Here is a 25,930-nt window from a genome sequence, read left to right as displayed (position 1 = left end):
CTTTCACACTTGCGTTGTTCTTTTCCGGCATAGAGTTCCGTCACAGGGGCTCTATACCGGAAAAGAACTGATCAGGTATGTCCCCATGCATTCTGAATGGAGAGTAATCCGTTAAGTTTGCATCAGGATGTCTTCAATTCAGTCGTTTTGACTGATCAGGCAAAAGAGAAAACCGTAGCATGCTACGGTTTTATCTCCGGCTAAAAAAACTGAAGACTTGCCTGAATGCCGGATCCGGCATTTTTTCCCATAGGAATGTATTAGTGCCGGATCCGGCATTCAGAATACCGGAATGCCGGATCCGTCCTTCCGGTATGCGCATGCGCAGACTGAAAAAAAGGTGAAAAAATAAATGCCGGATCCGTTTTTGCAGGATGACACCGGAAAGACGCATCCGGCAATTCAATGCATTTTTAAGACTGATCAGGATCCTGATCAGTCTTACTAATGCCATCAGTTAGCATACATTTTGCCTGATCCGGCAGGCAGTTCCGGCGACGGAACTGCTTGCCGGATCTCTCTGCCGCAAGTGTGAAAGTAGCCTAAGCCAACCCATAGCTGTGTCTAACTTCTAGCAAGATGCGCCAAATTTATCATACAGCATGAGCCACTGTGAGAAATTGGATGCATGAATATTTTCTTATGTTCTCCTAGAAGATAAGCCACCACTAGAAGTGTTTGGCAGCTCCATTCTCCCCTCTTCGCATTGAATACACATACACATTCAGCCAAACCGATTGTATATGTGTATGGAGGAGTTGGGAGAGATAGATGTCTGCCGAACGAACGGCTGACAGCTATTGAATGTGTATGGCAGGTCTAGACAGCAATTGAATGTGTATGGCAGCCTTTAGTTTTAGTGCCCCCTTATACAATTAATAGCTGTCTGCCAGATGATTGTTCGGCTGACAAAAGGCGGGTTTACACGGGCCAATGGAGCGGCCAATTGTCGGCTGCTCGCTGAGTGAAGAAGACTGCGGCATTTACATGCAACGATCGCCTTCACTGTATGAGGACGACGGATCACTATTGCCACCGTGCATCCCCATACAGAATTATTGTTTCTGGGCAGCAGATCACTGTTTAGACAGCACAATCTGCTGTCCAGAAGCCATGATTGGTGGTGCCTGCACGAACGACAGGATCACCCAATGAACAAGTGTTTTGCTATTTCGTCGGGTGATCGGTGGCACATTTCGATGGGCAGATTATCGTGAACAAGCGTTCGCTGGAACGGTCTTTCCCGATAATCTGGACGATTATTGGTTTGACTAAATCCAAGCCGACCTCTTCCTGGCTTCCCAATACACATACATGCTTTGCGCAGCTGAACGTTTCTGTGTATTCTATAGGAAGAGCTTATCTCTTAGGAGAACAAAAGGACTAATTTTGCCCAGTCCCAGTCCGTTATCATCTGACGGGAGCTTCCCTTACACATTAGACTGTCGGCCAAATCCACAGTTTTTGGTAGGTTCAGCTTGCAGCACATAAATGTGTATTGGGGCATTTAGACAAAATTAGTAAATCTGTCCCTTTGTTTACTACTGCCAGTCCTAACTGGCCCATGAATACTTTGATAAATGTTGTTTATGGGCCAACCCCCTTAAAGAAAAGATTACAGTTTAACAACTGCCTGGAATGAAAATTTGAAGAATTTATCAATTCACTTTGCTTACCAGTTCTAAAGCCAGACAACACATATGAAATGCTGGTAGATCAAACAGTTGTTGGCCAAGGAAGTCTTCTGGAAGATGTCATACCACCTCTGAATCCACCGAAAGAAATAGATGATCCAAAAGACAAGAAACCTACGGAATGGGATGAACGCCCCAAAATCCCTGATCCTAATGCTGTGGAGCCAGAAGACTGGTAGGAAAAGTCTTATTTAGCAGTTACCAGATGTAGTTCTGTGCTTTCTGAATGCTAATGTAAAAAACAAAGGTTAGGCTGGGTTCACACCTGAGCGTATTCGATAAGCGCTGTTTACAGGCGTTTTTATTGGGCGTTTTTGTATTTTGGAAACGCGTCGTACGCGCGTTCTTGCTATTGACCACAGGGGCGTACAATGAAAAACACAGGTGTTACGTGCGACAATACGCCTCAAAGAAGCTCCTGTACTTCTTGGGGCGTCGGGCATTTTACAGCGCGTTCGTACGCGCTGTAAAACGCTCATGTGAGAACCATGCCCATAGGGAAACATTGGTTTTTGCCTGTTGAGCGTTTTACAGCGTAGGAACACGCTGTAAAACGCTCAGGTGTGAACCTAGCCTTAAAAGATGAGTAATGATTTTTACATCATTAATAATGGATGTGGGTTGTATTGTAAAATCTGGGACTAAATCCCCCTTAAAGACGACCATAGGCAATAAATTGATGTAGCAAGTCCCATAGTTTATGGGCTGATCAGATAAATGCTGATCACAGGTTATTTTGACCTCTCATATACTCTACAAGCGTTATTCGCCAGTTATCATTATGGCATGGAAGTGATCATTATAGGAGTATACCTCATTAGATATCTGCATTTATGAAAATTATTTACCATATAGCAGATGTCAGTTCATCAGATCCATGAAATCTATGATCAAAGCTCATACGTAAGACGTCCATGCACGGTAGATTAAAGTTGACGGAACCTGGCAACGTTGCGAGATTGAACAAAAATCTAATCTTGACAGTTCCTGAAAGTACATATGATGTATTTCAAAATGCTATTCATTTATTTAATTTCTGCAGCTACCAGATACTACTTATTCAACTCCTCGTTGACATACACATGCTTGCTTAACCGATGATTATTGAGGAGTGGGGAGGGATAACTGTGGTCACTATCAACCGAATGGAATAAAGGTGCCCATACACCTTCAGTGGCTGACAGAGACAATTATTTGGCTTTTTGTAGAATACGGCTGACAAATTAAATTTAAGGACGCTAAAAACAAAACAAAAAACTTTATTGTAATAAACTGGTTATTAAAACACTGGGTAGAAGACACTTCAGTCACTATAGTGTTAGGCTACTTTCACACTTGCGGCAGAGTGATCCGGCAAGCAGTTCCGTCGCCAGAACTGCCTACCGGATCAGGCAATCTGCATACAAACGGATGGCATTTGTAGACGGATCCGGATGCGGATCTGTCTCACAAATGCATTGCAAGAACGGATCCGTCTCTCCGTTTGTCATACGGACAAACGGATCCATTTCAATTTTTTTTTTCACATTTTCACGCATCCGGCATGCCGGGTATTTTTAATGCTGCGGTATTTCCTCCGTCCAAAACGCCATTCAGTGACTGAACTGAAGACATCCTGATGCATCCTGAACGGATTTCTCTCCATTCAGAATGCAGGGGGATGAAACTGATCAATTCTTTTCCGGTATTGAGCCCCTAGGACGGAACTCAGCGCCGGAAAAGAAAAACGCTTGTGTGAAAGTACACTTAATTCCTTTAAATATCCTGATATTGTGCGCAAGGACAAATACTGCTATCTTACAAATAATGTGCCAGAGCAATTATCTCTCATTAGCTGGCAGTGTATCTCCTAGTATTGTCCGTGTTCCATATCAATATAATTAGTCAGGGTCTCGGTGGGGAACCAGTGTATATACCACACTTCCACTGCTCTAATATTCAGTGTATTGCCAAAGTTCCATAGCTTATTTAACCTTGTATCCCTCACTACTGAATTATACAAAACCTTGTTGCAATCTGTCAATTATTAACTCATTCTCAAGTAACTGGCTAGGGTCAAATATAGGCTCAACGCTTTTCTGGTTTGAAACAAAACCCTCATCAGGAGCCCTTTGATTCCTAAAATTCTAGCCTACTTCAACATACAAACAGACAGACAAACATGTATGAGCGCACGCCACCTCTTCTACCCAGTGTTTTAATAAGCAGTTTATTACAATAAAGTTTTTTGTTTTTAGCGTCCTTAAATTTAATTTGTGAGCTATACGCATAAGGCTACTTTCACACTAGTGTTTTTCTTTTCCGGCATAGAGTTCCATCACAGGGGCTCTATACCGGAAAAGAACTGATCAGTTTTATCCCCATGCATTCTGAATGGAGAGTAATCCGTTCAGTTTGCATCAGGATGTCTTCAGTTCAGTCATTTTGACTGATCAGGCAAAAGAGAAAACCGCAGCATGCTACGGTTTTCTCTCCGGCGAAAAAAACTGAAGACTTGCCTGAATGCCGGATCTGGCATTTTTTCCCATAGGAATGTATTAGCGCCGGATCCGGCATTCAGAATACCAGAATGCCGGATCCGTCCTTCCGGCCTGCGCATGCGCAGACCGATAAAAATGTGAAAAAATGTACAAGACGGATCCGTCTGTCCGCATGAAAAGCGGAGAGACGGATCCGTCCTTGCAATGCATTTGTGAGACGGATCCGCATCCGGATCCGTCTCACAAATGCTTTCAGTCAGCGGCGGATCCGGCGGGCAGTTCAGACGACGGAACTGCCCGCTGGATCACACTGCCGCAAGTGTGAAAGTAGCCTAAGTGACGCATCTGGAGAGTAAAATACGTGATTCCTGTGATTTGATTGTTGTAGAATATCACTCTCTGGAAACCCAGTCTTCAGGAAGAGTAAGGTTTATTACGGCCAGCCGGGAGCATTAACACACATTTGACACACAAAGGGGGGAAGGACACCCATTCAATTTATATACATGATCATCTTATACTATACTTACATGTCTAATCCTCATTGGATGAGTTAAACACTCCACTACCTTATTGGATACAATCAAGCGTGTACAGCATGTGATCGCCTAGTATAGGCAACATTTGATATTCATTACAAATCTCCTTTGTCTTGTCCACTCTTATTTTTGGCCCCTCACCCAAGTGAGTGCCACCCCGCACCTTTGGAATGCTTCCATATTTCTAGAACTTGAGAATGTAATGTCTGGCATAACACAGGTATTATTTTATTTTTAATTTTTTATTTCTCTTTCAGCTATCTGACCCAACTTTCCCATACACATACATCCTTTACTGAGCGTGTACGAATTTACAGTGGGGAGAGAGGAGAAAGCCGCTGCCAGACATCTCTGGCGATGGCCTATCTCCCAACAGGACAAACGGATTGGGCGTTAAATTTTAACATTCTCAATCCTCCTCTCCCTCGACATCATATGGCAGGGTAAACTCAAGAGCTCCCCATACACATTAAATTGTCAGCTGGTCCTGTCGAAAACTGGGGCCAGCTGGCAATGCTCTAATGTGAACGGGGGCCTTAAATGTATGGAACAAATCTTGGCCAGTCCAAACTTGCTCGTTAATATGCGGATCTGTTCGTCAATTATCTCATGTATGGCCAGTTTTAGATGAGTTTGACTTGCATGAGATGATTGGGAATATAATTTCAGCTATGAGACATCTCAGGTAGTCTTCAATGAGTCTGAGAATCTCTTGTAGCCATATGCAATGGATTCCCTCTGACATTGCTTTTAGTGCAAGTTTTATGCAGAGTGGATGCTTATTTGTAATGAGAGGGAATTAATAATTTAGTCTGGTAAATAATAAGTCCATATTGCAGGGCTGTAGAAAGCCAAAAGCTAAGTAGCAAATACACTTAAAATATTACTGCTGACGTCTTGGGCTTCAGAGTTATTTCCATTGAGTGCATTTGCGGGACTTCTTCCCTCGCTCATTAGAGTATCACATTGCCTTGTCTCCTGAATTTTACATTGTTTTCACATTATCTCTATGCCAAGCACTTATGCTTTCTTAGTGGAATTACCATATTTTATTGTCTTATTATATTATAATTGTACTCTGTCAGAAGTGTATTTTTTATGTATTTTTAGGGATGAAGGGGGCCCTGTTAAAATAGAGGATGTGAATGCTATGAAACCAGAAGGCTGGCTGGATGATGAGCCTCATCTGGTACCTGATCCAGAGGCTCAGAAGCCAAGCGACTGGTAAGAGGCTGTTTGTTACACGTATCATGTTAAATTTGAATACTTTACAAATTTTATTACAGAAAATATTTGGAGCTAGATATACCACTTTGTTGACAGTCCAGGACAAGTTTAACTCCTTAAAGGGGTATTCTGGTTACTACACTGAATAGAGGATAACTAATTGGCGGAGGCCCAACCACTGGGACAGGACACTTACTGATCCTGTGAATGGAGCAGCAGGTGGAGCATATGCCCTGCCGCTCCATTCATTCTCTATAGGACTACCATAATACAGACCTCCGCCATGCATAAAGTCCAGTCTTCAAAGATGGTTCCCAGTCGCGAGCGCAGTGGGTGCCATAACAGCCAGGTGTCTGCTATCGGCGATAATGCAGATCACATACATTTAATCCCTTATGTTCCATGGTCAAATGTGACCACAGCATCTGAGAGTGCTAAAACAGAAGCCTCGTGCTTCCCAGTCCAGCCCGCCTTCCCCTGGCTGAGATTGGAGAAGGCGCTCCAAACTAGAAATAGGCCTGAGTCTCTACAAGGCTTCCATGCTGATTACTAGTGTTTTCCAATGCTGGCCTGCAGAGGGCAGCACTGCATTGGAATATCCTGAATCCTGCATTCTGTAATGAATAGAAATCCATTACAGAATACAAGTGGCAGTCTAATAATTGTATGTTATAGTCACATACGGTGAATTAAAAAAGAAGTTGGAAAAACAGTTTTTAAAAATTTAAAAGTTTAAATCACCCCCCTTTTCCTAGAACAGGGATGCTGAACCTGCGGCCCTCCAGCTGTTTGCCAACTAAAACATCCCAGCATGCCCAGACAGCCTACAGCAGGGCATGGTGGTAGTTTTACAACAGTTGGAGGGCCACGGGTAGAGCATCCCTATCCTAGAATAAATAAACAATACAAATGTAAACATTCTGGGCATTGCCGCGTCTGAAAATGCCTTTACTATTAAAATATTAATCCCAAATGGGTAGAGGCATAACAAAAAAAACTCAAAATGGCTGCTTCATCATTTTTCAGTACTTCACCTCCCAAAATAAATTGAATAAAAAGTGATCAAGGAGCCATACACACTCTAAAAGCCCTCATATGGCTATGTAAACGGAAAAAAAAAAAAGCTATGGCTCCGGAAAGGCAGGGAGTAAAAAACTAAAAAGCAGAAACCGAAAATTGCAAGGTCCTAAAGGTCATGGACTGAGCCAATTTTGGGACCCAGGACCACCAGAATTCTACTTGTTATGTAGTCCTTCTGAGTTACAGCCTGCATTATAGTCCAGAGCTGCAATCACAGTTTAGCTGGTCGTCATTGGAAAGAGTCAACCAACTTGTCATGGGACACATCCATAACAGCTTAGCTGAGCTCCTGCAATGCAGTGACAGTCTTAATTTTCCCAAATTACTGTAGAATGCCAGGTATAAAGTATCACAGAATGAAAATTTCTAGAGCAAGTTCTCTACAGACATTGATCCAACCGTACTGACAGGTCTGATTCACTATTTTCTTATGGAGATCTTCCACCTGCAGGCCTCCATTAGAACTGCAGCTATAATAGCCTTGAACTCTTAAGAATGATCCAGAAAGAATTAAAGGCTTCCCCCGATCTCCATGCAGGGAAGGCTTTTGTACCCTGGCAGCTGGCTCACAATTGATAGGTAAAATGTCTGCAGATCAAAGGCATTAGCCCTGGTGTCTGCTGTGTAAAACCACGTGCCTGGGTCATCTTTAAAGGTGTCGTATGGCACATGTCATCAAGCGATTAAGAATACCTCTGTGTTTTGCTCTATTCCGATTTTCCTAAATTCTGACCAGTCTCCTTGTCCTAACCTCTGAAAAACACCCCCACCATGCCACCACCATGCTTCACTCTCGGGATGGTATTGTGCAGTGCCTGGTTTCCTCCAGATATTACAGTTAGAATTGAGAACAAAAAGTCCAGTCTTGGTTTTATCAGCCCAGAGAATATAGTCCGAGAGTCCTTTAGATGTTTTTTTGTAAACTTTCATGTGTGTTTTTTTTTTTTTGTTTTTTTTAACTGAAGACAGATTTCCTTCTGGCCACTCTGCCATTAAGCCCAGATTGCAGGAGTGCTGCAGTGATGGTTGACCTTCTGGAGGCTACTTCCATCTGCGCACTGTATCTTTTGTAGCTCAGCCAGAGTGACTATTGGGTTCTTGGTCACCGCTTTTACTAAGGCTCTTTTCCCCCTAAATACTTAGTTTAGTGCGCTGACCAGCTCTAGGAAGATCAGCACTCCGTAATTCCAATAGTGAAAAGGATTTTCTTTATTCGTCACCCATATCCTTTTCACTATTGGAATTACGGAGTGCTGGTCTCTTTACTACAAGTACCTGGGGAATCAACCTATTGACCGTGCACCTGGACCCCTATCGAAGCACAGTGCCGCCCATTTTTCTTTGATTCAGCTCTAGGAAGAGCCCTGGTTGTTCCAAACTTCTTGCATTTAAGAATTACGAAGGCCACTATGCTCTTGGATACTTTAAGTGCAGCAGAATTTTTTTTTTGCACCCTTCTCAAGATCTGTTCCTCCACTCAGTACTGTCCCTGGGCTCTACGAGCAGTTCTTTCCTCCTCTTGTTTTTTGCTCTGATATGAATTGGTAACTGTGAGACCTTATATAGACAGGGGGTATATTTCCAAATCATGTCCAATCAACTGAATTTACCACAGGTGGACTCCAATCAAGGTGTATAAATATCTCAATGGTGATGAAGAATTGGGAAGCCCCCAGAGCTAAATTTCAATAGCAAAGGATCCAATTTTAGTTTTTTCTTTTTTAATACATTTGTATATTATCACAGTGATCTAGTGTAGTGTATTCCATATGCACATGTTACAATATTATGAAGGACTTATTTGATGTTCATAGGAATGATGAGATGGATGGTGAATGGGAAGCTCCTCTGGTTTCCAACCCAAAGTGTAAGAGTGCACCTGGATGTGGAGAGTGGGAACCCCCACTTATAGACAATCCTAACTACAAAGGACCATGGAAGCCTCCTATGATTGAGAACCCTAATTATCAGGTGATTATTCTATATGGCCACTACTATTTTATACAACATTATATTTCATACCAGTCCTGATCCACTCATTCTTTATTTTTGTACAGGGAATTTGGAAACCACATAAAATCCCAAACCCACATTATTTTGAGGACCTAAATCCATTTAGAATGACACCTTTCAGTGCCATTGGTTTGGAACTGTGGTCAATGACTTCTGATATATATTTTGACAACTTTATCATCTGTACAGAGAAGGAAGTGGCTGACCGTTGGGCTTCCGATAGTTGGGGACTGAAAAAACTGGTGGCCAGTGCCAATGAGGTTTGTTATTGCAGAAATTAATTTTTAATGTAGTTATCAGTGTACCTGAAATGAAGGCTACCGTTTCTTCACACCATAATGGTGTGACATTGTCTGATGGCATTGCTCACATGGTCCGCAGAACAATCGCTGACTGTGACTAAAGCGGAACTGATTGCTGAAGAGCATAGACTTCCATTTCAGCCCCCATGCTGCCTTGCTGTGCCAATGATTCTTTGATTGCGGTGGTAGGAGGTCAATGGACTTCTGGAACCTAGCCCAATGTTGTGCAAATGCCTTCTGATGGTATGTGTAGACACTGTTTGCTCCCTTGGTCTGGTATGTGATGTCCAATTTAATTTGCAGTACAGAAGGGATCACTAATGCCTCATTCTTCTAATCGGACAATGCGTCCATGTAGAGGTGCTCCTCTATGCATCTCTTGCTGTCATTCCAGTTCATCATTGTTCTCCCAACCACTGGGACACATAGCATTGAACAGTGCTGACATCTCGGGATAGGCGTGTAGTGATCTGCTGGAGTGATAAGCCAAGGCCTCTCAGTTCAAAGATTCTGTCCCTCTCACTTTGTAACAAGTGGATATAATCATCCCACACGACTTGATCCGATTTTTGAGGTTTCACGTGGCTAAAAATCAAAAGTTTGCTGCTTTCAGTCTGGCCTTAATGCCCCTGCCCCCCACATGCCAGAGCGTGGAGCTGGATGCTTGAAAATGTGATTATCTGTAGATCTTAGCGACACCTGCTACTTCCTCAATTTGCATAACCCTACGGCTTGTCCTTCTTGCGGCTGCAATTTTAATGTTGAGGAGTGTATATTATGTCCATTGTAAATGTTCCATAGCTGAAAGAACAGATATATATTCTACATGGTGTACATTTTGTATGCACGGAAGTAACAAGCCTTCTTCAGAATTCAAGTCATAGAAGGTTGAGGTAGAAATGTCTAAACTGCTTACATATTCCACTCTAGAATTTACAAGTTAATATACTATACTGAGTGTTGAGACCTCCACCAATCCCTAGAATGAGGAGAGAGATGTGTGTGCATATTGCGGTCCCTTTCCTCATTGTAGTTGGCCGGCTCTGTAGAAGTCTATTTATTGCCTTGTCTCAATTCCGTCCTCTGAAGTGTGGAGAGCGCTATATGTGCACGCTTCTCTCTCCTCGTTCTAGAGATCATGGGGATCTCATGACCCCCACTAATAAAACTTTTGATAATGTCTCTATGACATATCAAAATTTTTACCAAAACTCAGTGACCTTTTAAGTCTTAACACTTCTGTCTCAAGATGTTACTCAGTATATATATAGGGTTCGGACCGCGCGCGCATAAAAAGACGGTATACAAACAGTTTTTTTCTTTCTCCTTCTCCTTTTAGAAATAAACCGAGGGCTGCAAATGTCCTATTCGTGGATATCCTGCAACTAATAAAAATTATAATAGTGTAAATCCGTACGGTTGTTTTGCCCTGCAGTGCACAGATTGTACTTACACGGCACTCCACCAACAAAAAGCGTATCTACGATATCCTTCGCAGGTGGTTAGATTTTTTGCGGCGAAGATCCACGTTCATACACCACCAAACAGGGCTAAAACCACGGACTTGATTCCAGCACACCAGATGAGTCTGCTAGTATTCCCAATTTCTTTTCCTTAAAGGAGCGAAACCTGACGAAGCTTAAGGAGCGAAACCTGGGTCGGGCAAAGAATAAGACGCTGGGATTTTTTAATGCGAATTTTAAAGTGCATGTTTGTAAATATGTACTAATAAACCTTTTAAAGCAGTTATCGGAGCTTCACTATGGTAGGAGCCACTTGTATCCACAGAAACTTTTAAGGAAAAGAAATTGGGAATACTAGCAGACTCATCTGGTGTGCTGGAATCAAGTCTGTGGTTTTAGCCCTGTTTGGTGGTGTATGAACGTGGATCTTCGCCGCAAAAAATCTAACCACCTGCGGAGGATATCGTAAATACGCTTTTTGTTGGTGGAGTGCCGTGTAAGTACAATCTGTGCACTGCAGGGCAAAACAACCGAACGGATTTACACTATTATAATTTTTATTAGTTGCAGGATATCCACAAATAGGACATTTGCAGCCCTCGGTTTATTTCTAAAAGGAGAAGGAGAAAGAAAAAAACTGTTTGTATACCGTCTTTTTATGCGCGCGGTCCGAACCCTATATATATACTGCATGAAAGTGTGATTCGCCCCACAACACTCCTCGGACCTGCAGCGGAACATTTTTTTGCGGACTGGTGACTAGATATCTTTTCTTTTTCAAGATGTTACTCCATTTTCTACACCACCTCTTCACTGGAGTAAAATTGTGACAATTTTTGCAACTCTTTCAAAGAGGCAGTTGATAACTGTGGCTTATATCAGTTTGTCAGACTAACTACACTCATATTCCATGTGGCAAAAATGTATCTAAATAAGTTAAAAAAATTGCAAAGCCATATTTTGTGACTTTTTGAAGTCAGATTTCTGCAGTGCAGACCTTGATTAATTCCTCCCATGGAGAAGTATCTTAAATAATCTAGGCTAAAACCAGCTTCCTTGGTTTGGTCAGGGGTAATAGGTTCAGGCCATGTCATGTCTTTTGATGTATTGCAACTACTTGAAGATGCTTGTTTTATCGCTTTTCTTTCAGCCAGGCTTGATTAATCAACTCCTGAGTGCTGCAGAAGAGCGACCATGGCTTTGGGGCCTTTATATCCTGACAGCTGCACTCCCTGTGGGTCTTCTGGTCCTGTTCTGCTGGCCCAGAAAGGTTAGAACAACTACCTTTTTGTCAAATTGGTTACATCATTACTCACTCATTCCTTGCTACAGAAATGTACAAATTAAATAACCTTTTTGTGCAGCGATGATTATGCTGAAAACAAGGGGTAAGGCTCTTTTCTAATCATGTCCAGAGCCTACTGTGAAGATATACATTGGGAGGATCTAGTGATATGACCTCTAATGGGAGGCTGCAACGTATACAGTGGGATATGTTTGTAATGGACTTCCATTTAAAAAAATAAATAAAAATAAATTACATTATACTTTTCTATGGGATAGACAGTCTTTTAAGCTATTTTGACATTTACAGGCCCCATAGAGGCCAAATGGACACATCTTTGACCTCCGTTGGGTAAATGGAGCCCTTTGGATATGTTCGGTGTATATGCCAGGAGTTTTTCCCAAGATATATACCCTAATATGATGTAAAAAAAAGCCTAAAATGTACTGGAAACAGGGGCGTAGCTATAGGGTGTGCAGAGGTAGCAGTCGCTACTGGGCCCAGGAGGGGCCACATAAGAAGACACTAGTATTATAGAAAGTGCATGCTGGTCAAGTTACACTTCTGATTGGAGGGAAGGGGTTAGGTCAAGAATTTGGTATTGGGAGGGGGGGGGGGGGTGTTTCAATTTTTGCCTGAGGCAGCAGGAAGGCCATGTGCTTCCCTGCCCCTGGCCGCAAAGCACTGAGGGAACGGGGGCCCAAGCTGAACTCTTGCACCAGGGCCCGTGAGCCTTTTAGTTATGCCCCTGACTAGAAACAAACCCATATTCTGCACTTTTTTCCTTTGTTTAGAAAATTGAAGAAGATGATGATGATGCAGACTTCTCAATGAGTGATTTTCTAGAACCTGATGAAACTGATTTAGCTCTCCAGAAAAATATGAAGAAGGGGGATTTAGAAGGCACTGAAGATCACAAGAAGGCAGCACTGGACAAAGGTGAACTGTATCTCCTGTGTAATGTTTAGCTAATATATAGAAGTCTTTCTCAACCCCAGTGAATCCTCACGACCCCCCCAGCATGTCATGTTTTTGGGATTTCCTTAGTATTGAGAGATATCCTTATTGTCAATGCATCATGACTTACCATAAGTATTCATTCTGTGGGATATTCTCAAACATGACCGGCAGGTAGACCCTGAGGACCGGAATTGCGATACACTGGCCTATAATATAATATTAGCCTGTGGTCACAATGGTGCTATTTTACTGCACTGTGTTATTGGGCCAATAGTCTGTGTAACTGGAGTCAAAATTGCTTCAATTATGCTCTCCTTCCTCTCCTGTGTTTTTTAAGATCCGGCAGCCGGATCTGGTTGTATTAAATCAAAACTGAACAAAACCTGATCGGGCATGAAAATAATTGTAAATCAATGGGTGCTGGATCAGTTTTTCTTCGTTACAGAAAAAAACGCATCAGGCACCATTGACTTAGGCTAGTTTCACACTAGCGTTGCCGGAACTGCCTGCCAGATCCGGAAATCTGTATGCAAACGGATATCGTTTGTTTTCGTATCCGTCTGACAAATGCATTGAAATACTGGATCCGTCTCTCCGGTGTCATCTGGAAAAACAGATACGTTTTTTTTTCTTTCACATTTTTAAAGGTCTGCGTATGCGCAGACAGGAAAACCGGATCCGTCAATGCAGCAATTTCCTGAACACTTGGTACCGGAATCCGGCATTAATACATTTCAATGGAAATTAATGCCGGATCCGGCAAGTATTCCAGAATTTTGGCCGGCGAAAAATACCGCAGCATGGGTGACATCCGTAACAGGGACGGAACAGAAGACATCCTGATGCAAACTGAACGGATTGCTTTCCATTCAGAATGCATTAGGAGAAAACTGATGCATTTTTTTCCCGGTATTGAGCCCCTGTGACGGAACTTGATACCGGAAAACTTTAATGCTAGTGTGAAAGTAGCCTAAGGCCTCATGCACACGACCGTTGTTGTGTTCCGTTCCGCAAAATGGGGTTCCGTTGTTCCGTGATCCGTTTTTGTTTCTGTGTGTCTTCCTTTATTTTTGGAGGACCACCAGACATAAAGGAAGGTTAAAAAAAAAAGTTAAGTTTAAGACAGGTTTGCCATGCAAATGATAGGAATAAAATGGACGCGGAAGCGCGGACGCAGATGATAATCTTGTGTGGTGTGCCTCCGTGATTTTTAGCGGTCCCATTGACTTGAATGGGTCCGCGAACCGTTTTCCACGGACAAGAATAGAACAGGTTATATTTTTTTGACGGACTCGAACCACGGACGCGGATGGCAAACGGTGCACTATCCGCATTTTCAACGGCTCCATAGAAATGAATGGGTCCGCATCTGAAACGCTAAAATTGGCAGAACGGATGCGGAGACAAACAACGGTCGTGTGCACGAGGCCTTACATTGATTTTCATGCCTGATCAGGTTTGTCCAGTTTTCCAAATGTTTTGTGTCCAGCCCCAAAACGCATCCTGATCAGTTTTGTCCCCATTGACAATGAACAGGGACAAAACTGATCCGTTTAATTCAGGTTTTGAGATCCTCTGCTGGATCACAAAACCTGAATTAAAAACGCAGATGTGAAAGTAGCCTTTAAACACTGGGGAACAAGGACTAATCCCATTTAAAATGTAGATCGTGTAAACATCTAGTCTAAAGATGTTCCAGATTTGATAGGGGGCTGGTAGAAAACTTCAGAATTGTTCAATCCTGACCTGGTGCCAAGACTGGTATCCGGTGACAATGCCCTGCTGACTACTAGTTACAGCGTCAGGTCATCTGCTGAAGTGGTGTGTGGAGCTTAAAGAGATGAATATTGATGACCTTTCCTCAGGAATAGTAATCAATATGGGGTACCACTCCAGAGACACTCAAGAAAAAAAACTGAAATATTATTTATGCAAATTAGGGCTTCAGGGCACCAAGGGGCAAGGCCTTGTTCCTCGGTGCACATGAGCTTGCATTTACTCAAGAATAAAACTCTTTTCCTGGGGACACCAAAACCAATTTTCACAAAACAGGTATCATTTTAATCAGCAGAACCAACCATACCAGGTAGTAAGCCTGGCACAGTAGGGTTCATACTGCTGACTGGTGTTCTTTAAGCTGTTTATAATGTTTGATGAGTTTTACGTTTTGTTATTCATAGACATTGGTGAAGATAACATAGAAAATGAGGAGGAGGATCTGAGTCAAGAAGATGAAGATGCTGGAGCCACATTAAATCAGTCCTCAGGTGATGAGGTAAAAGTAGCAGCCCAATTATAAAAAAGATATACATATATATTACTCTTCTGTTACCACTTGCCCAATATGTGCATTGCAAAAAGCACACCGTCTCACAAAAGTTTATTGTGGCCAATTTTGGGGAGAGATGTGTGGATAAAAAGCATTGTGGAAAAGGACAATTTTAGGGCTCATGCACACGGACGTATTTTCTTTCCATGTCAGTTCCGTTTTTTTTTTTGAAACCATTCACTTCAATGGGTCCGCAAAAAAACAAAAACGGAAGTTACTCTGTTTCTGTATTTCGTTTCTGTATTTCCGTTCCGCAAAAAAAATAGAACATGCCCTATTATTGTTCGCATTACGGACAAGGATAGTACTGTTCTATCAGGGGCCAGCTGTTTCACAAAATACGGAATGCACAGACGTCACCCATATTTTTTGGCGGATCTGTTTTTTGCTGGCCGCAAAATACATACAGTCGTGTGCATGAGCCCTTAGAGTGCGGTAACATTTTTCACATATCCTTTGTGTATGGGTGCCTATACGCTGTGCAGCCGCAGTACACCTAAGTCTTCTGTCCCCTAAAAGCCTTGTCCGGAGGAAGAACATAGGAGCGTGCACTACTATGGGCCATATTTCAGACAGAGTGCGCCCATTCTATTTAATGGGCCTTTGAAAACCACAGACAGTACATGGATGCCATCTACATGTGGTCTATTCTTCACACTGATCTAATGTATAATGAATTGATAAAAAGTCTGTAAAAAATGTCTTTTTGTGGTACTTTTGATTCTAACTATTGAGTGACAGCAGTAGTCCAAAGCAGTAGGCCATCTTGTAGCCCCAGCCTAAAGGGGTTGGCCATTTTCTGGCTACGTGTGACCAATGTCTGGGTAAGATATGGCACTTACTAATATAGTCTTTGTTCATATTCTGTGCTGTTTGCTATATTCCATAAGCCATGCCCCCCTCTTAGGCAGATCTTCTGTGCTGTCTTCACAGAGGTCCTGTCCATAAGATGGCCGCTGATGGAGGGTCATGTGACCAGGCACATCACTCAGCCACCTCCATTTAAACACACTGCACTATACTCCTGGCATATGGACCTCTGTGTAGACAGCACAAAAGACGTGGCAAACAAGGGGGCATGGTGCAGATTATCAGCAAAGACTATATCAGTAAGTGCCATATAAGTGTCATCTCACAGAAACATTGGTCAACAGTATCCAGAAAGTGACCAACCCCTTCAAACTTTTCCCCATGCCAGTACATTGTATAAAATAAAAAAATAATCCTAAACTTGCCATATGACCACCGCAGCCTAGCGGTATACGGCACAAGGATGTCAACGCCAGTGATAGGTTGCAGCAGTCACATGACATACACCTCAACGAAACTGCAGCAGTCTTGTAATCAAAGAATAGGAAGGAGGACAGCAGGAGAAACAGGCAACTATAGGATTTTTTATTTTATTTTTTTGCACTGGGCAAAGTTTACTAAGACTTGTACAATCCCTTTAGGCTAATATTGATTTTTAACTTTCCCTAACAGATGAAAGAGGCAGACGAAGGGGCAGATTGTGGAGATCACTTAAAGAAATCCCTCCGTAAAAGACGAGTACGGAAAGATTAAGACTTCCAACATATTTAAAGGACTGTTAGAGCCGGTTTGCCAAGGAGCATATGCTTGGTGACTCATAAAATACACGGACAAGGAACCACATCTTACCTCTTGGTCCAAGACTTTGTGAAACCTAAGCGTTCCCGATTCATGTGCTTTTGTCAGAGATTTCACATTTTTGTGTGCATTAGTTTTCTTTGAGATTTCAGATACATCCAGGTTTTGCGTTATTAGACTGCTTATTTCAGTTCCTAGTAGTCTTCATGGCCGATTCTTTAATTCTAAACTTTCTAGATATTGACCAGTAGGGGGCACCAGGTATTTTCACATTGCTCTCCTGAATGTGTTTGTTTCCTACTATACACTACAGTCTCTCTCCCCATTAGATGAGCTGCACACATAATGCTCTGCACTGAATTTTAATACCATAAGAGCATGTGAGGTGATGCCAAGGCGGGTGAGTTGCAGAACTCCAAAGGACAACTGAACCACTTAGTAGCAGATTTATTGAAAAGGCCATTCTACTGATGATCACTTCTGGATGAAACATTTCTCAGGATGGAACAGAAGTTATAATAGCAGGCTTTGTTATTTATAAAGCACAGAACTTATATATGCATATGTATTTTGGGGGCCGTCCTCAATAATGGTTTCTACAGTCAGGAATATGTATGAAGTTAACAAGGGCTTGTTCACACGAACGTGCCGTATTTTGCGGTCCGCAAAAGACGGATGCCGCCCGTGTGCCTACCACATTTTGTGGAACGGACGGCCCTTTATAGAAATGCCTATTCTTGTCCGCGAAACGGACAAGAATAGGACATGACTCATAATTTTTGCGGGGCCACGGAACGGAGCAACGGATGCGGACAGCACACAGAGTGCTGACCGCATCTTTTACGACCCCACTGAAGTGAATGGGTCCACACCCGAGCCGAAAAAAAATGCGGCTCGGATGCGGAACCAAACCACGATCGTGTGAATGAGGCCTTAGGCAGTTTTAAGAACAATAGTGGTCTATGGGGTTATTCACACGGCCAATTTTTTTTTTCTTTTGACAGCCCGTGAATAACGACCGTAAAAAAATAGGACATGTCCTATTTTTACGTTGTCATGGACCGTCAGCCCCCATACAATTGAAAGGGATTTTTAAGAGGGATTTTAAAGTGGGTGTTTTCAATGGCCGTTTCTCAGAAAGGACACAGTGAAAAGAAAATTGCTTGTTAAAAAAGTTTTGCAGTTTTTAACAGCATTTTTTTCATTGTTGTGTGAATGTAGCTTTACCCTTTTACTGTGTACTTGCTGAGTATTTTTTAAATTTTTCTTCCCAATGAGTGGTTAAAGGGGTTGTCCCATGAAAAATATTCTGGTTTTCAAACCGGCACCTGGATCTGAATATATTTCTAACTGCAGGTAATAAAAAAATCTATTAGGCTGGGTTCACACAGGCGTTGCGGGAAAATGTGCGGGTGCGTTGCGGGAACACCCGCGATTTTTCCGCGCGAGTGCAAAACATTGTAATGTGTTTTGCACTCGCGTGAGAAAAATCGTGCATGTTTGGTACCCAAACCCGAACTTCTTCACAGAAGTTCGGGCTTGGGATCGGTGTTCTGTAGATTGTATTATTTCCCCTTATAACATAGTTATAAGGGAAAATAATAGCATTCTGAATACAGACTGCATAGTAAACTAGCGCTGGAGGGGTTAAAATTTTTTTTTTTAACTCACCTTAGTCCACTTGATCGCGATGCCCGGCATCTCCTTCTGTCTCCTTTGCTGAACAGGACCTGTGGTGAGCATTAATTACAGGTAAAGGACCTTTGGTGAAGTCACTCCGGTCATCACATGATCCATCACCATGGTAAAAGATCATGTGATGGATCATGTGATGATCAGAGTGACTTCACCAAAGGTCCTTTACCTGTAATTAATGCTCACCACAGGTCCTGTTCAGCAAAGGAGACAGAAGGAGATGCCGGGCCTCGATCAAGTGGACTAAGGTGAGTTAAATTATTATTTTTATTTTTTTAACCCCTCCAGCGATATTTTACTATGCATTCTGTATTCAGAATGCTATTATTTTCCCTTATGACCATGTTATAAGGGAAAATAATAATGATCGGGTCTCCATCCCGATCGTCTCCTAGCAACCGTGCATGAAAATCGCACCGCATCCGCACTTGCTTGCGGATGCTTGCGATTTTCACGCAGCCTCATTCACTTCTATGGGGCCTGCGTTGCGTGAAAAACGCAGAATATAGAGCATGCTGCGATTTTCACGCAACGCACAAGTGATGCGTGAAAATCACCACTCATGTGAACAGCCCCATAGAAATGAATGGGTCGGTATTCAGTGCGGGTGCAATGCGTTCACCTCACGCATTGCATCCGCGCGGAATACTCGCCCGTGTGAAAGGGGCCTTATAGTTATTCAATGAAATCTATATAGCGCCACATTCACTGGGATGTAAGCATATGCTCAATTCCATCAGCTGCAGCAGAAGGGACACACCCCTGACAAAGGACATGGCCCTGAGCCGCCAGCTTGCCATAAATCTAGTAGAACAATTGGAACAACGGATGGGGAGATCTCTGGATCCATGTGAAGTACAGGACTGGTTCTAGCTTTGTTTTAGGTTGTGATGTACTAGATAATTTAAGATTTTTTATTTTTTTACATTATTCATGGGATAACCCTTTTAATAACGGCCCTGCCATAGCGGTCAATGATTTGTACTGTGTTCTATTCACAAAGTAGTTTTACATGTTGATGTCTATCTAATATATATGTACATTTTACCCCAAACTTTTATAGTTAAATAAAAACCTGTCAGTTTATTAAAAGATTATTTCCAATAAATATTATTTAATATAATTGGTTAATTATTGTTACATCAGTTCTGGACATTTTCCCAACAGAGGCCATAAGGTAAACTTCACACAAGCGTGTTCGGTCCAGGAAAAACACTCCGTGTGAGGGCTGCATTTCCTAGGCTGGACACTGCTCCTCTCATCATAGTGACTTATGACGCAGGTCTACTGTACTGTCTTCACGTAAAGCCACGAGTCCAATACAGTAGACCCACTGACAGGCAGGAAGTCACAGTATGATAAGCCACTAGGATGTTGTGCATTGAGGTCAGGGGACTAGTGTTCGGCCTGGGAAATGCAGCCCTCACACAGAGCATTTCCTGGTCTGGACCGTTATTAGCCTAATAGTAATAGCTGAACCTTTGGTATTCCTATAGACTTTGATTCGAGCGACAGTGCACATACCACTCCATTCAAATAGGGAACGGAAAAGTCTTGTTTTCATGAACAGTGGGGGTCCCAGCAGTTGGACCCCACTAATCAAACACATAGCACCTATCCACAAGATAAGTCATAAGTGTTGATTATGGGAAAAACTGCTTTAAAGGGTCACGCATGACAAAAATGAAAAATGTACCCTTTGGTCAAAGTCATGGAGTACATTCACAGGATAGTGAAAAAAAAGAACATTAAAAACAGATAAACTGTCAGTTTATTATGTCTATTTTGCATTAGTGTATGCATCCATTGCATTAGTGTCTGTCTATACATTTTTAATGTCCGTTTTGCATCCATTAAAGGGAACCTGTCACCGTTTTTTCAACCATAAGAATCATCGGCATCCTGAGATAGTTCTCCCCCACCCTAATCATCCTAGGGCAGGGCTGGCCAACCTGCAGCTCTCCAGCTGTTGTAAAACTACAATTCCCACCATGCCATGCTGTAGACCAGGGATCAGCAACCTTCGGCACTCCAGCTGTGGTGAAACTACGACTCCCAGCATGCACACTTGCTTAGCTATTTTCAGGACTCCCATAAAAGTGAATGGAGCATGCTGGGAGTCGTAGTTTCAACACATCTGGAGTGCCGAAGGTTGCTGACTGCTGCTGTAGACTGATAGCTGTAGGCTGTCTGGGCATGCTGGGAGTTGTAGTTTTGCAACAGCTGGAGAGCCTCAGGTTGGCCAGCCCTGTCCTAGGTTTTTTTTTTTTTTTTTTTAAACACCTCCAAGTATTTCTTTTAGGGCTGTTTCACAAGAGCGGATGCCGTGCGTGACATCCACTCCGTGAATGACAGCCAAGACCCGATGCAGACTGCAGAGGCACGGAGCATTAACATGACTGATAATGCTCCGTGCCTCTCTGTGATGTCTTTACTACGAAATCACAGTGAGATAAAGTTGTCACTGTGATTTCGTAGTAAAGAGATCACAGAGAGGCAAAGAGCATTATCAATCATGTTAATGCTCCGTGCTTCTGCGGTCTGCATCGGGTCTTGGCTGTCATTCACGGAGCGGATGTCATGCACGGCATCCGCTCGTGTGAAACAGCCCTTACAGTCCACTTTAGCTTTTTTCAAGTTATGTAAATTCAATGCTTACCTCATCACTTTCCATTCCTAACACCACCTCCCGTTATAAGAGTGACAGAATCTAAAGATTCTACCCTCCTCCCGAACTCACGTCCCAAATGTACAGAACCAGTCACCTCACTCACTGCAAAAAAAACTAAAAATCTAGAATATTTGCGATTATGATGTGCTGATATTTGCAATAAAAATTAGAATATTCGTGATCAACACTACTACTGATCATATAATGTATACTGCGCAGCTGCGAGACTTGGAAGAGAAGGTGTGGAGATGAGCAATCGTAGAGGGTGCGTCTTATTCGTTTGTGGGCATGGCTGCACTCATCTCTGAAGCATGGAGGAGACAGGACTCATCTAAGGTGCATTTACATATAGGGCGGGAACATTTATTTTAGGTTTTTCTCTGAACTGATAGTTCATTCAGAATTGATTTTAATATCATTATTAATGTATTAAAACATATTTATAGAAAAGTGAGTGGATAAATAGGCTTAGAAAGTGATGACCGGTTTCCTTTAAAAACAGATGAATTTCATTGGCTGTTTGCCTCCCAATGTGCCCTCTGTATATACAATGACCCTATAGTGTCCGTGTGTGTGATATATATATCTATTATACAGTACAGACCAAAAGTTTGGACACACCTTCTCATTCAAAGAGTTTTCTGTATTTTCATGACTATGAAAATTGTAGATTCACACTGAAGGCATCAAAACTATGAATTAACACATGTGGAATTATAGACATAACAAACAAGTGTGAAACAACTTAAATTATGTCATATTCTAGATTCTTCAAAGTAGCCACCTTTTGCTTTGATTACTGCTTTGCACACTCTTGGCATTCTCTTGATGAGCTTCAAGAGGTAGTCCCCTGAAATGGTTTTCACTTCACAGGTGTGCCCTGTCAGGTTTAATAAGTGGGATTTCTTGCCTTATAAATAGGGTTGGGACCATCAGTTGCGTTGAGGAGAAGTCAGGTGGATACACAGCTGATAGTCCTACTGAATAGACTGTTAGAATTTGTATTATGGCAAGAAAAAAGCAGCTAAGTAAAGAAAAACGAGTGGCCATCATTACTTTAAGAAATGAAGGTCAGTCAGTCAGCCGAAAAATTGGGAAAACTTTGAAAGTAAGGGCTATTTGACCATGAAGGAGAGTGATGGGGTGCTGCGCCAGATGATCTGGCCTCAACAGTCACCGGACCTGAACCCAATCGAGATGGTTTGGGGTTAGCTGGATCGCAGAGTGAAGGCAAAAGGGCCAACAAGTGCTAAGCATCTCTGGGAACTCCTTCAAGACTGTTGGAAGACCATTTCAGGGGACTACCTCTTGAAGCTCATCAAGAGAATGCCAAGAGTGTGCAAAGCAGTAATCAAAGCAAAAGGTGGCTACTTTGAAGAACCTAGAATATGACATTTTCAGTTTCACACTTGTTTGTTATGTATATAATTCCACATGTGTTAATTCATAGCGAACTTTTCCAATTTTTTCATGTTACATCCACAAATAAATGTATTTTATTGGGATTTTATGTAATAGACCAACACAAAGTAACAAGTATGTGTGAAGTGAAAAGAAAATGATACGTATGTAACCCTTAGGCCCCTTTCACACGAGCGAGTATTCCGCATGGGTGCAATGCGTGATGCGAACGCATTGCGCCCGCACAGAATCCGGACCCATTAATTTTAATAGGTCTGTGTACATGAGCGTTGGTTTTCACGCATCACTTTTGCGTTGCGTGAAAATCGCAGCATGTTCTATATTCTGCAATTTTTCACGCAACGCTGGCCCCATTGAAGTGAATGGAGCTGCGTGAAAAAATTTTCGCGGATGGTTGCTAAGAGATGTTGTTTTTAAACATTGTTTTTTTATCACGCGCGTGCAAAACGCAATAAATTGTATTGCACCCATGCGATTAAAACTGAACACGATCGCAAACCAAGCTGAATGCACTTGCTTGTGAAATCGAGCATTTTACGATGAACGCATCCGCACCTAATCCGGGGGGCCCTAGAGTTCTGAAATGTATTGTATAACAGACATGCTGTCAGTGTTATACAATACATTCCAGAATTCGAAGGCCCCTTTCACACGGGCGTGACGCAAACGCATTGCACCCGCACTGAATCCGGACCCATTCACTTCAATGGGGCTGTGCAGATGAGCGGTGATTTTCATGCATCACTTGTTCGTTGCGTGAAAATTACAGCATGTTCTATATTCTGCGTTTTTCACGCAACGCTGGCCCTATAGAAATGAATGGGGATGCGTGAAAATCGCAAGCATCCGCAAGCAAGTGCGGATGCAATGCGATTTTAACGCATGGTTGCTAGGAAATGATGTTAGTAAATTTATCAAAGTCAATTTACTGTAATTTTCCCTTATAACATGGTTATAATGGAAAATAATAGCATTCTTAATACAGAATGCTTACTAAAATGTTGCTTGAGGGGTTAAAAAAATAAAAATTTCTCATTCTCCTATTCGCGCAGCCGGCATAGTCTTCTTTCTTCATCTTTCAGGACCTGCAAAAGGACCTTTGATGACGTAATCGCGCTCACCACGTGCTGACGTCAGCGCAGGTCCTGAAAGATGAAGAAAAAAAAGACGATGTCGGCTGCGCGAACAAGAGGATGAGGCGAGTTAATATTTTTTAACCCCTCAAGCAACATTTTAGTAAGCATTCTGTATTAAGAATGCTATTATTATCCCTTATAACCATGTTATAAGGGAAAATAATAAAATATACAGAACCCCAAACCCGAACTTAAGTGAAGAAGCCCGGGTTCGGGTACCACATTCAGTTTTTTCTCACGCGCGTGCAAAACGCATTGCACTTGCGTGGAAAAAAACTGAACATAGGAACGCAATCGCAGTCAAAACTGACTGCAATTGCATGCTTACTAGCCCGGTTTCCCGCAATGCACACGCGACGCATCCAGAGCAAATCCGGAACGCCCGTGTGAAAGAGGCCTAAGGGTTACATAGCATCATAAATCAATATAATGCTATGCAACCCTGTGCTAGGGAGGTGAGTACCGGAGCTTCTGCAAACACACGCTGCAAGTTCAATGTGAAATGTGAAACCAGCCTTACACTTCTCCACAACCTTATCCCTTACCTGTCTGCTGTGTTCCTTGTTTTCATGATGCTGTTGGATCACTAATGTTCTCTTATAAACCTCTGAGGCTTTCACAGAACAGCTGTAGTTATACTGAGAATACATTACACACAAGTGGATTCTATTTAGTAATTCGGTGACTTCTGAAGGCAGTTGGTCACACTGGCTTTTTTTTTTTTTTTAAAGGTATCATAGTGAAGGGGGGGGGCTGAATACAAATGAACGCCACACTATTCAGATTTTTATTTATTAAAAGTGTTGAAAACCATGTATCACTTTCTTTTCACTTCACACATACTAAATACTTTGTGTTGGTCTATCACATAAAATCCCAATAAAATACATTTAAGTTTGGCTACTTTCACACTAGCGTTTCTATTTTCCGGTATTGAGATCCGTCATAGGGTCTCAATACCGGAAAAAAAAATATATATAATAAACTCCTCCCATTCATTGTCAATGGGGACAAAATGTAACTGCACAGAACGGAATGCTCCAAAATGCATTCCGTTCCGTTCTCATACCGGAGAGCAAACTGCACCGTCCTACGGTTTGCTTTCCGTTCTGGGATGCGGAGCAAAACAGATCCGTCATAACCCACAATGCAATTCAATGGGGACAGATCCATTTTCACTGACACAATAGAAAGTGGATCCGTCCCCCATTTTCTTTTAATGGAGTTCATGACAGATCCATCTTGGCTATGTTACAGATAATACAACCGGATCCGTTCATAATGGATGCAGATGGTTGTATTATCGGTAACTGAAGCGTTTTTTTGCTGAACCCTGCTGGATCCAGAAAAACGCTAGTGTGAAAGTAGCCTTTGTTGGTGTAACATGAATTTTTTTTGGAAAAGTTCAAGGGGTATAAATACAATTTTCAAGGCACTGTACAGGTATATGGGATACAGGACAGTGTACATGGGTATTGTACTAGTCGCTCCCCCGCTTTTCAACCCTTGCAGTCCCTGCCCCAGATGCATTTCCAGATTATCGCTCTCTCCTCCCAGCCTCTTTATGATTGGTGCCACTCTGGTCTGCCCCCTGCTGCTCTACGGTTGGGTGAAGCTGGTCCATGTAAGTGTGCAGCATTCTGCCATCAGTGTGTAGTAATTAAACAGTGATATCGCTGTTTCTTAATAATGCAGTATATAGTGAATTCTGGTATATCGCCCAACACTAGTGTGCACCCACTGACATCTATGTACTGAGGGGTAAGTGCGATACAGCTGACTCAGTTACTGGAGTCATGGAGATGGCAGCCACTTGATGTTGTAACTAGAAATAAAAGGGAGCAGAAAGCCTGAACAATGTAAGTTAGGCCTCATGCACACGACCGTTCCGTTTTTGGCGGTCCAAAAACCGCGGATCCACAAAAAACGGAAGCCGCTGGTGTGCCTTTGTGAAACGGAACGGGTGGCCCATTGTAGACATGCCTATTCTTGTCTGCAAAACGGACAAGAATAGGACATGCTATAT

The 25,930-nt window shown here is 42.4% G+C and overlaps 1 protein-coding gene across 1 annotated transcript in view; it reads left to right on the top strand.

Moving 5' to 3' along the window:
* Positions 1–17,659, top strand: part of CLGN (calmegin) — a 40,502-nt gene extending 22,843 nt beyond the window's left edge. Inside the window, exons 7-14 of the mRNA XM_040418475.1 lie at positions 1,680–1,869; positions 5,824–5,937; positions 8,835–8,991; positions 9,078–9,293; positions 11,949–12,068; positions 12,878–13,022; positions 15,224–15,318; positions 16,855–17,659. Of these exons, the coding sequence (XP_040274409.1) occupies positions 1,680–1,869; positions 5,824–5,937; positions 8,835–8,991; positions 9,078–9,293; positions 11,949–12,068; positions 12,878–13,022; positions 15,224–15,318; positions 16,855–16,935 (1,118 nt within the window). The 3' untranslated portion in view covers positions 16,936–17,659. The remainder of the gene's footprint in view (positions 1–1,679; positions 1,870–5,823; positions 5,938–8,834; positions 8,992–9,077; positions 9,294–11,948; positions 12,069–12,877; positions 13,023–15,223; positions 15,319–16,854) is intronic.
* Positions 17,660–25,930: the final 8,271 nt, after the last annotated feature.

Source organism: Bufo bufo, chromosome 2 (genome assembly GCF_905171765.1).
Source record: "Bufo bufo chromosome 2, aBufBuf1.1, whole genome shotgun sequence".
Lineage (NCBI taxonomy): Eukaryota > Metazoa > Chordata > Amphibia > Anura > Bufonidae > Bufo > Bufo bufo.
This window is presented reverse-complemented; position numbering and strand designations above follow the sequence as displayed.